Source organism: Martes martes (genome assembly GCF_963455335.1).
Source record: "Martes martes genome assembly, chromosome: 1".
In the NCBI taxonomy this organism is placed as follows: domain Eukaryota; kingdom Metazoa; phylum Chordata; class Mammalia; order Carnivora; family Mustelidae; genus Martes; species Martes martes.
In genome coordinates this window covers 118,314,262-118,326,966 of record NC_137888.1, presented here as the reverse complement: position 1 = coordinate 118,326,966, position 12,705 = coordinate 118,314,262, and the positions used below count along the sequence as shown (strand labels likewise).

Sequence of the window (12,705 nt, the reverse complement as noted above, 5' to 3'; positions counted from 1 at the left end):
ATCTATATCCATATCTTCAGCTTTACTAGTTGGTGTAAACTTTTTTTCCAAATGCCAGTACCAAATTTCCACTCCTACCAGTTTATGTGAGATTTTCAGTTTCTCTGCATCCTGGCCTATACTTGCTATTGTCAGACTTCAAAATTTTTGCAGGTCTAGTGGGATGCGATCGTTTCTGCTTATGGTTTTAATTTGCATTTCACTAATCATTAATGAGACTGAACACTTTGTCATGTCCCTATTGGGCCTTTGGGTTTTCTTTTATGATGCCCTGCTCAAGCCTTTGGCCCATGTATCTAGTGAGTTGTCTAGGGGTTTCTTGTATGCATTTTTAGGAGTTCTTCGTATTCTAAATACTAATATTCTAGGTATTAGTCTATTATTGGTTATACATGTTGTAAATATATTTGCTCTCACTCTGTGGCTCATCTTTTTACTCTCTTTATTCTGTCTTGATAAACATAAAATTTCAATATATTTTTAAGTTAGAGCTTCCTTAATGTCACATACAAAACATTTCCTACATTTAGAATCTTAAAATATAATTCACCACTTATTTCTCCTCAGAATAGTATAGCAACATAGAAACGTTATATATAATGCAGGTTTCTGTCTATCCCTAAACTTTCCTCCTCTGTTGCAATGAAAGAATAAGAACTACTTGACTTTTTGAAATGTATTTGTCTATTGTCATCCATTATATAATGGGTTATACAGCTAAAGCAATGCAATTTGTTAGGGGAAAAGGTGATAAATATATTGGATTGGGAACTCAGCTGTCCAACAAATAGATCCAAGACATAGGGAGGAAGTTTTCACATAGCAAAACTAAACACGTATGCTCACAGGAAAGCCTCTCGAATCCCGATTTTATATGTAATTCTTACCTTCATGGCCACCTAGTTACTTAGCCCATAAGAAAATTAGAAGGGGAGACAGTTACTTCTGTCTAGGCCCAATAATAACCACAAAGCCTGAGCTACTGTCAGCGAGGGAGGAAGCAGAAAACCTCTGAAAGCAAAAGCTGATGGGCGAATTAAAACTCCAGCAGTCTGGTTCCATTTAGTGAGGGTACCAAGAGAGCATCATGACTGGAACTGTCTGAGGACTCCCTTGTACCCTGCACTGCACCATCATTATTACTCATGTTGGTATTTATAACCGTTAACAAAATGGGAAATTATGTTTAATGTATTCTGCTTAAGAAGTCAGAGATGAAAAGATATTTATAAAAATGGTCAAACTGGGGAGATGAAGTATTGGTGTTTACCTTTAGTTATCCAGAAAATTTGATTATCCTGACAGGCCCATTGCCCAAGGGGTTCTCGAGAGCTGAGGTTGTGATGACTGGGGTTTATAGTGGAATGATCTGTAAAGGTGAAACTCAGCTTTTCTTAGTCCTAGTGATTGACTCCAGTAAGACTGAAAACCACCCTCCCTTGGCATTTACTGAGCATCTGTATAATCCACTCTAGGGCAAGCCCCTGTCCTCTCACACATGGCCTGTGAACCAAGCCTCCTAGCCGGTCCCTGGACATTCACTCTTACCTCCCTCCACTCTCTTCTTCTTTCTGCAGCCAGTGTGATCTTTTTAAAATGCAAGCTGCCCACAGGGCTTTGCAGCTTCGAGCCCTTCACTAGCGTCCCTCGTACTTAGGTTAAATATCAAAATCCTCAACACAGCTGATGTGACGGCATGATCTGGGCCTCGACCCACTTCTCTGGCCTCATAGGGGCCATTTTCCTCTGGTGTCCTGGTGTCCTTGCAGCCTGCCTGGCCTTTTTTGAATGTGCCAGGGTTCTTCCCAGCCCAGGGCCTGTGTTTTCTCTGCCTGGAAGCTTCTCTCTCCTCCCATGCCCAAGTCTACCCCTTTCGCCCTCTCTTCTTTCTGATTTTAGTCTGTCCTGACCCACTGCCTAAGTCCCTTCCCCAAGTCACATCTCTCACGACACTCTGGACTGTTACTTCTCAGTTCCTGACACCATGACCATAAGCATGTGTGTGGCTGTATGATTGCCTCCACCACCAGACGAAGGATAGCGGGATGTCTATTTTATATCCCCACTGCATCACCAAATCTAGCGAAGTACTGACTCGGTAAATATTTGTGAAGGGAATAACTGAAGAATAAGTAAACATACAGTAACATGTTTGGCAGTGTGGGTAAGAGAGAGATCTAGCAATTGGGACCAATGTAATTAAGAAAATCAAAATCCTAGTTTGGAAGGATTAGAGAAGTTCCAGCATTAGACTTTACAAAGTGGGTAGAATTTATCCGGGTAGTGTTGGGGCGGGAGGGCAGAGGAAGGTCATTCTACATGGATGAAACAGTAAGAGCCAGTAAGGGAGAAAAAGAAATATAGGATGAGTTTGTGTTGTGCAGAGTAGATGTGCCTGGTTGAAGTTCTGGGTTTGTGAGGTGGGTTGTGAAAAATAAGACCAGAAGCTTCTGAAAGGTTCCAGAAGGCTTGCTTGGGTCAGATTACAGCAGATGCCGCACACTATTCAAAGGACTTTAGAATTTATTGATTAGTATAGAAGAAACGCTAAGGGTTGGGGGGGGTGTTTGTTTTTTGTTTTCATTGTGGTTACTTTTATCTTCACCTAGATGTACCACAGTCATCTTACTCTCTCATCCTTTCGCTAGACTCAGAAAGGGTCTCATATTAACCCATCCACAGCCTTCTGAATCCACCCTTTTTACCCACTCTAGTATATCACTCCAACATCTCTTTTCCCACACGTCGTCAATCAGCTCCCGTCCCTCTGCCACCCAACACGTGTTGTTACCTCATGCTTCAGTGAGGGCTGCCCTTGAACTTCACTCCCGATTCTTCTTTCTCTACGTCCTCCCCACCTCCAGCCATAGTTTTTGTTCCTTCAGCTCTGATGTTCTTGACAAAAATGCCAAGATTATAGCTCTAAAGTGACTTTACTCCTCATAGCAGTTTTCCTAGGAGTTTATTCATGTGACTCCCCTGCCCATGTGCCACGCACTGTGCCAGGCTGGAGACACAGCAGGGAAACAAAACAGGCCAGTCCCCACCTGTATGAAGGCTAAGTTCTACCGAGGAACCAGAAAACCAAAAGCAACTTCAAGACCAAATGGCCACGTAAGGAGCAGGGTTAGTGCTGGACACGGTTTTCGCAGCTGGTTGCCTCTGTGTTTCCAGTTGGATGTCTGGCTTTTCCTCACTTTCAGTCTCAAAAAGTGATTTCCTTCTTCTCTCAAACTAGTAACCCGGTTGACTTCCCTGCTCAGGGCCAAATTCTCTCATACCCTGTCTATTGCCAAGTCCTGAGAATGAGTCCCTCAAAATCTCTGTCACACCACCCTGTCAGGCCTTGGTTACCCTTTGCTGAAATTCTTTCAGTATCCTCCTAAGTGGCCTCCATGCTTTCTAGGATTTTGGTCCAGCATCTTATCTTTTCTTTTCTCATCTTATCTTTTCTCTTGACACAAGATTCATCCTCCCAAAGCTTCTCTTTCAGTGTCTCACTCATCAGTTAAAAGCCGTCAGTAACACATGCACTAAGGATAACGTCGGGCCCATCTCCAAAATGTTTGTATTGTTTTCCTTCTGACACCTGATCCTTTAGAGACCTTTACCTGTTCTGCATACTATAATGCACCTACTTTCGATTGGATCAGATGAAACTGCCATTTTTGTGTGTCTAAAAAATGGGTGAATATTGGCAACTTGTATGTTTCTATCTGATAACACTTATCAAATCAGTGGTTGCCTGCATATCTCTGTCCCATGTTACATTGTGAGTTCTTTGATGATCATATCTTGGTCTTCATGTTGCTCCTATCTCTCCTGTCTACTATAGCATCTAGCACGTAGTACGTAATGGACAGTACTGGTAATTGAATGCCCCCAGTCACATCATGTTTGCTCCTGCTTATGCCCGTCTCCTGTGATGCTTCCTGACGTGTATAATCCCATCTGGCCCAGCCTTCACTGCCAGCCAGACTCGTACCTACTTCATACAAATGCTTCCCACTTCTCTCACCACACCTCTCAGCCGCCAGTGTTGCCCCCAGCCCTATCCACACTCACACAAGCAAGTCAAATACTGTGCTTTAACATTCAGGGCATATGTTATGTGTTTTACTTGGTATCTGCCACTTTGTTGAGCATAACATCGCACTCTGAACAATGAGTTGAGAAATCTGTTTCTAGCTCTTGTCCTCATGCTGGGATCCAGCCCCCTCTTCCCAGCTGTCCCATTACTCCTTGGTCCTGCCCCTCTTCTGGCTCCCTTGCTGTCCGCAAACCTTTCCCCTAATATATGTTTTCTGGTAGATTATCTGTATGATTATCTTCACTAAATATAATAATCATTGAAATAATAATTGCCCTTGTCTACCAACCTATCACAGACATCATTGTGTCTCCAAAATTATCTCTCTGTACTGATAGACATGTTTCTGACCTCAGGAAGAGTGTTGTTGAAACAAGCTTTCGTTATTAGAATGATTTTCTGGAGTCCCTTCCCTCAGCACCTCATGAGATGTCATCTTCTTCCCATTCTCTGGTGTTTTCTGTGGGTTAGTTTTTATCTCAGCAACTGAGTCCCAAGATCCATGAAGACAAGGCTCACGTGATAGCTCCTGTTATCCACAGTGCCCTGACATACAGTTAGACATTTCAGACATGCTCAGAAAAGACTCGTTCAAATAATATGTTTTATGTGTATAACTTCCGTTTTTGTATATTTATGGGTTGTGTGTCTCTGAATGTGTCTCCCATACACTCTCTAAGAAATATCCATCTATGTGGTTTGGGAGGCAGGGATCTCTTGGACATCTCCCCTGGCCATCAGGCCACCAGGCCCATGACGTTATAAACCATTATTTAGTCATGGGCTCCAAAGGCCGCTGGCTGTGGCTGGCCAGGTGAAGAGCCTATGTACAGTATACAGTTCCTTTCCTTCCCACCTGCTTGGGAGGCTTCCTTTTCCTTCCAAATAGGAAAGGCTAAATTTTTCTGTTTTAAACATAAAAAGGCAATGTGTATGTGTATATATGTTTGGCTATTTGTGCTTATGTATGCATATGTACATATATATGTGTATACATATATGTGTGTATGTATGTATATATGAAGGAAATAAGCCAAAATGTAAATAGTGGTTATTTCTGGATGGTGGCTTTTTCCAAATTCTCTATGACAAGATAATCACTTTTATTAACAAAGAAAACCCAAAAAACCTAATCAATGTCATTTTTAAAGGACAGGAAGGAACACAATTATTAGATGGTTGCTGAGGTCCACCCTCAGCATGAACCAAGGACAAGGGGACAAGCAGGTACCTTGTAGGAAACAGGGGGATTGACTTCTCCGTATCTCAAGAGGAGGGAAAGTGACCAGAGTGAATTTGGGCTGACGTGTAGGATGGGCCAAGTTTGTGAACTGAGGAACTGTGTTTGTTTGTGTAGGTCAGGAGCCTTGGATGGTGAAAGGAAAGAGAAGGAAAATTCAGGGAGTGGCCCGTTGGGGGTGACACGGAGATAAGGAATTCATCAGGGTTTTTCCCCAAACGCAGCTATTTAGCAAAAGTATGGAAAAGGTGAGGAAAAGCTGAAAGTATACTTTCAAGTTCATGAAGAGATTCCATGGAGAGATATGCAGAGGGAGAGACAGAAAGCAGACATGTTTCAATGTTTCATGTTTCATTTTAAGCCCCTGGGATTCCAGAGTGGGAGGTTTCCAGAGTGACTCAGCATGGGAACGCTGGGACCCAGGCGAGGAGGACACAGAGGGCCTTCACGAAGGAAATGGGTTACCTGCATGGATAGCAAGGTTTCCAATAGGAGGTTCATCATTAGGTCAAGACCCAGCTCTCCCCCGCCCCTCACCTTCCTCTCTCCCTTCAGCTCCCACATTCTGAGGGAAGAGGGAATGTTTTCTGATAAGAATTCTTGGTAAAGAGGCAATTTCTAACCTTTCTGAATTTGAAACAAAACAAAAAAATTACATGAAACAAATATTTTCAAGGATGTTCTCCCACACTGCCTAGTTCCGTGGTTCTCTCAGAGGACTCCCTGAGCAGAGGGAAAAACGGAAAGAGGAAGAACAGGGAGATGGACTCTCCCCTGCTATAGCTGATTTTTTTTTTCCACTGAGTGGTCCTCCAGAGGTGGGGAGGGCCTGGCCTGTCGCTTGGGAGGGAGCGCACTCTGTACCACGTGCCAGGCCTTGCCGCTCATCGCTAAGCTGCTAGGCCGCCCGGTCCTCCTCCGTAAGCTCCTGGCAGAATTCTGGATGAGGAAGCCTGGGGTCAGCAGGAGCAACAAACAGACATTCAGAAGCCAAAAGGAGAGCCTTCAGGCAGAGTAGAAAGGAAGAAAGAGCACATAAGGAGGTCACCACATCAGTCCTTTAAAAAGAACTAAACTAAAGATACACTTCATGGTATCTATGTCCTTCATGTGTGCACGATTCAACATTTTTACTCCTCTGTATCTCCATTTTTAATTCTGATGGCTACATCAAGGAAAATTTCCAGTCCAGGCTCTAGTCTGACATTTGGGGTGGAGAAAATCTCTTTTAAACCAGTTAATATAGTATTTGCAGAGTTCCCTGTGTATCCTGGAAACAGCACAGAAAGTCCCCATCAAGGATAATACCCCACGCCTTCTGCCACCCCAGCTAACAGGGAAGACACAGCCCTTGTCATAGAAATCCCTAGAATATGTATTGGGCAGGCCGAGGAAAGCACAAAGGCTGCCTGCCAGGAAGCCGTTCAGAGCGTAAGCAACTGCCAGTAACAACTGACACTCTCACTGAGCCCCTCACGGGAGCCTGGAATTCGCTGCCTCCCCTTTTATTCGGTCTTCACAACAGTTCTTCAAGGTAAGTACCATTGTCCTCATTTTGCAGATGAGGAAAATGTCACTCAGAGAGGTTCATTAACTTGCCCACGGTCACACAACCAGAAAGCAGCAGACCCAAGATTTGAACCCAGGTCTTTCTGATCTCCACTATGCACACTGCCTTCCACTGGATGAGCTCACTGAAGAAAATGATCAGATAATTCAGGCCAAAACACACAAAGTAATATTATAGCCCAAATGCTCTAAGTCCTATCATTACTGTCCCCGCCCCCCCATCATCTGAACGAAACACACCTGAATTAAAATACCAAGAGCATTCCATGCTCCATGGATCCCATGGAGCAAGGCACGAATCAGGAGCATAGAGGAAGCTCTTTATTATGTCTTAACCAAGGGAGTAGTAATTCAGACACACTCCTGCCTCGCTGGTGCCCCACTCTATCAGAAACATCCAGAACATATAGTCAACTGAAGAAGCATTTAAAAGTATAATGGAGACTAGTTGCCTCAAATTCTTTATGGATCAAGAAAGGGTATAAATCCATAACATATAAATATGTTCCCCATCTGTGACTATTTTTCTACCACTAGATGCCCAGTGCTGTCTCTTGTGCACCCAGGATCTGCAGAACATCTCTCTATAGCTCAGAAAGCTTCTATTATGTCTGGTATTAGCGTGGAGCCTGCATTCTATTATACAAAGTATTCATACAAAGGGGTCTGTACCTGAATAGTGGGAGGTGGGCGAAATCTCCACACAGGGCCCTCCCCACCTAAAATAAAAGAATATGAGGGCGGTCTTGTTAATAAAAGCCACCGTCCTATGAAGCGAATCGCACTGATTCTTGCCCTTCTGGGAAAATGCCAAAGACAAGTACTTCTGGACAGTGTGTGCAGGCAGATGTGAAAAAGCAGTTGAAACACTGCAAAACTCGGATTTTCCATCGATGGAGTGATCGGGACATAGAGAGTGTCTCTGTGCTAAAGGATTCCAAACCAGGCAACCCACAGAACTACACGGGAAGTATTTCTAAAAGCTAACTTCCGGCCCTACCCTGGCCTACTGAATCAAAATGCCCAAGGTATATGGTGATTGGATATGGAACATACACAAATTCCAAACTGGGAGTTATTTTCTAAATAATAGAAATCTTTTGCATCTCAAAAAAGTGTAATGGCCTTTTTACACACACACACACACACACACACGCACTTAAACTTTTCCCACTAATCCTTTCTTTACGCCAGATTTTTAGAAAATCATCTCAATGAGATTATGAACGCCTGTCATTTTTAAAGCTAAGAGCTATGCATTGGTGTTCACTACTCTTGCATGTTACCAACTGGGCTATATAAAATAATGGCTTCCTATATTTAATGTGTCTATATTTTCTCAGGGTTTTAGAGAACAAGCATTCAGTTTGCCCACATGTCTTTACTTCTTAGACGTCTCACATATCAAACCATCAGACATTTGCGGGTGCACAGAGACAATCACAACCTAGGCTTAAAAGGGGATAAACATTTTTCTGCAAAACCTAAGGAATATGTAGAATGAAGTGACCCAAACCACTTCTAGTTAGGTCCTTAAGGATAAGACGGATCCTCAAAATATGTGAGATGCTTTGCCAGACTTTTGAAATCCACAAACAGAAATGTACAAATATCGCTTAGGAGAGGGATTCCCCTTTCCAAGAGGCAACATAGCACAGTGGTTAAGGATAGCCTTGGAATCAAACCAACCACAGGACAGATCTCACTCCCTTCACTGCCAGTCATTTGATCCTGGGCAGGGCCTCTCAGGGCTTCAGTCTGCAAAATGGAGGTAATGGTATTACCCACCCCATAATGTTGTGGTGCAAATTACGAGAAATGATGCCTGCCGAACAGCCAGCCTTTTGCTTGGCACATGCTAAATGCTCAACGAATATTAGCTGTGAATAATGGTGACAGTAAAAATGATGGTGAGCATTAGCTGTGTTAATAAATGACAATACAAATATTTTCTCAAACTGTTTCCCCCTTCAGAATTTTAAGAACCATGTAAGGATCAAAATGTCCAATTCAGCATTTATAAAACTGTTAAGTTCTGCCACTGCAATAAATTCTACAGATCTTATAGCACATCGGTAAACTAAGCTGGTAATGGCAATGGATTATGGTGTGAGCCAACCAGGTGTCCACTGTCTTCCTGACTAATGTAATGTGATACAAAATTCTGAAGACCCTCTTGCCCTGGCCACGGTGAGTGCAGTGGTCACCAGTACCTTCCATGAGTGACTTCACAAATGTGTGTGTATAGCTCCTGGCTTTCTTCAGAATCTCCTCTCCCTTCCAGATCCTGACTATCCCCATCTTCCTCACAGCTCAGGGTAACTACCATTTTAGCTTGATGCTGAAGTATTTTCTCTCCTTTAATGAACAGCTTTTGCCTGGCTGGAGTTCTTACTAAGGAAGGTTGAGATTGTTTTCTCATTTCTATATGGCAAGTATGACGGAGCCTTTAGCACCATGAGCTGAGCCACAGTCAAATATGAGATCACACTCTTTAATTTATCCTCAACTTTTCTCTTGGTTGAGCCATTGCTCTTTAGAAATACGTCACTCCTCCAATAGCACTAGAAGTTGACTTTCTTTGAGGGGGCCGTTGTTAAGGACACATTCCATCATTCTGGTGGCAAAGTAGAGTGTGTGTGGCCACACTAGAATATAGAAGCCGGGTCTCTGGCAAGCTCTCTCCCTCGCTCAGTAATCCACTCCCTCGGCCAGCCCTGCGGCCTCCGAAACCAACCACATGCCTTGGAAACACTGCAGATTACCACATGTCACGGACCCTGGAAACACTTGAAATCAGGAATTTTCAGTCACTTACTGCCAGAGATCTGCTACATAAATGGGTTAACTTTTTTCAGTTTCTTTCCCCCAAATGAATGTCATAGTAAGACTTGCTGGCAGGCACAGGGATCCTAAAAGAGTTGAAACAAACAAAACAATAAGGCTATGAGGTAAACACTAAGGGTCACTCATAGGACCTCATATTTAATGCAGTCCTCTTTGTATTCTTCCTGGCTCTCCTCCTGCTTTTATGTGTGGGGGAAACCACTGCGGGACCACTGAACCAGGAGCTATTGCAAGGAAAAGTATATGGATTGGAGTCCTGACAAAATTAGTGAAAGTGGCCAGTCAGTGATCCTCATCTGGATCCTGGATTTGGTTGGCTTCTTCTGAACCTTCAGACCAAGGAGTGTCCTACACAGCACTCTGCTCACTCCATTTCCTCTTCTCAAAAAATGATTGTGTATCTGTCAGGTTGCACTCTGTGCCTTGGGTTGCTAGAAATACAGTAGGTTGCACTGATGATTTAACTCTGTTTTCTATAAAGGGCTACGGGATCTCAAGCAGATTTTTGCAAAGTCATATGCAAATCACAGAGCCCCGGCCCTTTTCTTAACAGGATGGCAACCTTGCTCCTCGGTGGCACCTGGGACCTGGAGATCCTTTCTCCACTTACGTTTAGCGCGCAGCCTGGGACTTGTCCCTGCAGCTCACCGGGTTAGCCGTGCCGCCGTTGGGACCTCCCACCTGGACTCCCATCACCCACCTCTCTTGAGACTGCTCTGGCAGGGCTGGTGTGGGGTACAGCCTTTGCTCAGAGGGCAACATGTTCCAAGCAAAATCTGCCCATCTGGGCCATGGGCTTGCCCCTCGGGCTCCCTGCTTCTCTACTGGGTGCGATTCGAGGTTGCTGAGCTTCCCTCCAAAGTTGAAATGGTGGGACAGTAGGGACCTGTGAGAGGCCCCATGACCCAAGCTACTTCCCCGGGCTCCCAATCCAAACACCAGGCTGCTCAGGCCCTCACTGCCCCGGGGGTCTGCAGTGTGAGTGGGCACATTCATCAGAGGGACATACTTACCTCTGGAGTTTTTCTCCAGATTGAACATCTCTGTTGTCAGTGGCCCCCAGTCTAGAAAACCCATTGTTCTAATCTAACCTACCTACCCCACATCCTGAGAAAGAGGGAGGAGGAACAAGGGATAGTCATGGCAGAGAAGAGGAGGGTTGACTCTCGCTATTCCCAAACATTGGCCCAACCACATCCCCAACACATGTTCTATCTGCGTCAGCCTGCCCAGGTTTTGTCAGGATTTTCCGGCTCCTCTAACCTCACTCACCCCTGAAGTCTCTGGTTCAAAGACCACCCTCCTAGCCTTTGTGTGCTTCCAGATTACCCTGTCAGGGGTGGGTGGAAAGTGGGCGAAGAAATAAAGGAAACAAACTGGCTCCATGTTGGTTAACTGTTGAGACTAGAAGGTCGGGGACATGGCCATTCATTCTACCATTCTCTCCACTTTTGTATGTGTTTGCAATTTTTCATAATAAAAAGTTAAAAGTTTAAAAAGTCCTCCAGCTTCCAAGACCCTCAAGAGAGCCCCAACCCCTAACAGAGTTTCCTGGAAACCCCACACCAAGTCAGGAGGCAAAGATGGCTCCATTACATATATATATATATATGTATATATATATACTCATTTTCTAATTTTTTAAGGCCCACTCCTTTATTTTCAGTAGACTAAACCTTATTTCTAAAAGGTCCCGACGTTGGGCTCACTTCCCCCAGCTGGGTTATGGGGGAGGGCTGGGTAAAGGGGTCCTTAAGATCCTGAAAGTTTACACTTCCATGTACCTCACAGTCTTGTGAGGATGGGACTTGTTCAGTGTTCTGAACTTTGTGGAGGAACCGCGCGCTCGATTCACAGTGTCATTCCCTGGAATTGCACCTGGCTCAGGAAAGGACTGTCTTTGTACTTGAATTTAAATCCAATGGAGAACCTTAACATGGGCATTTGCATGACTGAGAATTGCTGCTGTCTTTTTTCCGTATGTCACTTTCTTGAATGTGTTCTAATAAAATGATTCTAAAGCAGGCTGTGATATACAGTGATTTATAAATACTTTCTGCTGAGTGCTGAGGCCCTTAATTTCCTACCAAGAATCCACCCCATCCCACTTTCTGGAAAGATCTGGCTAGCTGGGGACAGACGCAGGAGCGTACGTATGGCATGGCGTGCTGGTTGCACCTCTGCAATTGTGGTCATTAATAAGAATCATGTCAACCACAGCAATTTTGTTTTCTGGTTGCCTAGCAGCAGAATTGGTTTTCCAGAATAAAGATGGCCATATGTAGTGGATGAGTGTGGGGGTGAGGGAGGGAGTGGAGGTGGCAGGGCAGGAGCAGGAGTATAATCACTCGACCAGGGAGGGAACAAAGTGGAAGGAGAGTCAAAGGCAGCCAAAAAGAGAGACAAGCAAGGTTCATTTGTGTTCTGTTTAGTGATAACTCTCGGCACATTCAAAAGATAATGAGTAGGGGCACCTGGGTGGCTCGGTCGGTTAAGTGTCTGCCTTCAGTTCAGGTCATGGTCTCGGGGTCCTGGGATCGAGCCTCACATCGGGCTCCCTGCTCAGTGGGAAGCCTGCTTCTCCCTCTCCCTCTGTCTTTGCCCCTCCCCCTGCTTGTGCTCTCTCTGTCTCTCAAAGAAATAAAATCTTAAAAAAAAAAAAAAAGATAATGAGTAGTTAAATTTTGTTTACAAAATTGCACATTTTGCTCTCACGCCATAGCAAGTTAGAGTCTCAAAATCTCATTAAGCAAACTGGAAGCAAAAGAAGAAAATATAGATCTCCAAAGGCAGATATTTTGAAAAACACTGTTTATCTCAATCTTTATCCCCTTCAGCCAGACTGGCCAGGGTGCTGCCATGAGCTGGTAACCAACTGAGGCTGGTTCTCTGGGGAAGGCAGCATTGTTAGAAACCTCATAAGGGGCCAGAAGGGCAGAACCAGACAAGAAGAATTCTG

The 12,705-nt window shown here is 44.3% G+C and overlaps 1 protein-coding gene across 1 annotated transcript in view; it reads left to right on the top strand.

The window, feature by feature from the left end:
• LOC308345505 (kalirin-like) overlaps window positions 1-10,362 on the top strand; it is a gene marked incomplete at its 3' end in the record, with an annotated part of 186,222 nt that extends 175,860 nt beyond the window's left edge. Inside the window, exon 26 of the mRNA XM_080807708.1 lies at window positions 10,300-10,362. Coding sequence (XP_080663834.1) covers window positions 10,300-10,362 — 63 coding nt within the window. The remainder of the gene's footprint in view (window positions 1-10,299) is intronic.
• Between the last annotated feature and the right edge of the window lie 2,343 nt (window positions 10,363-12,705).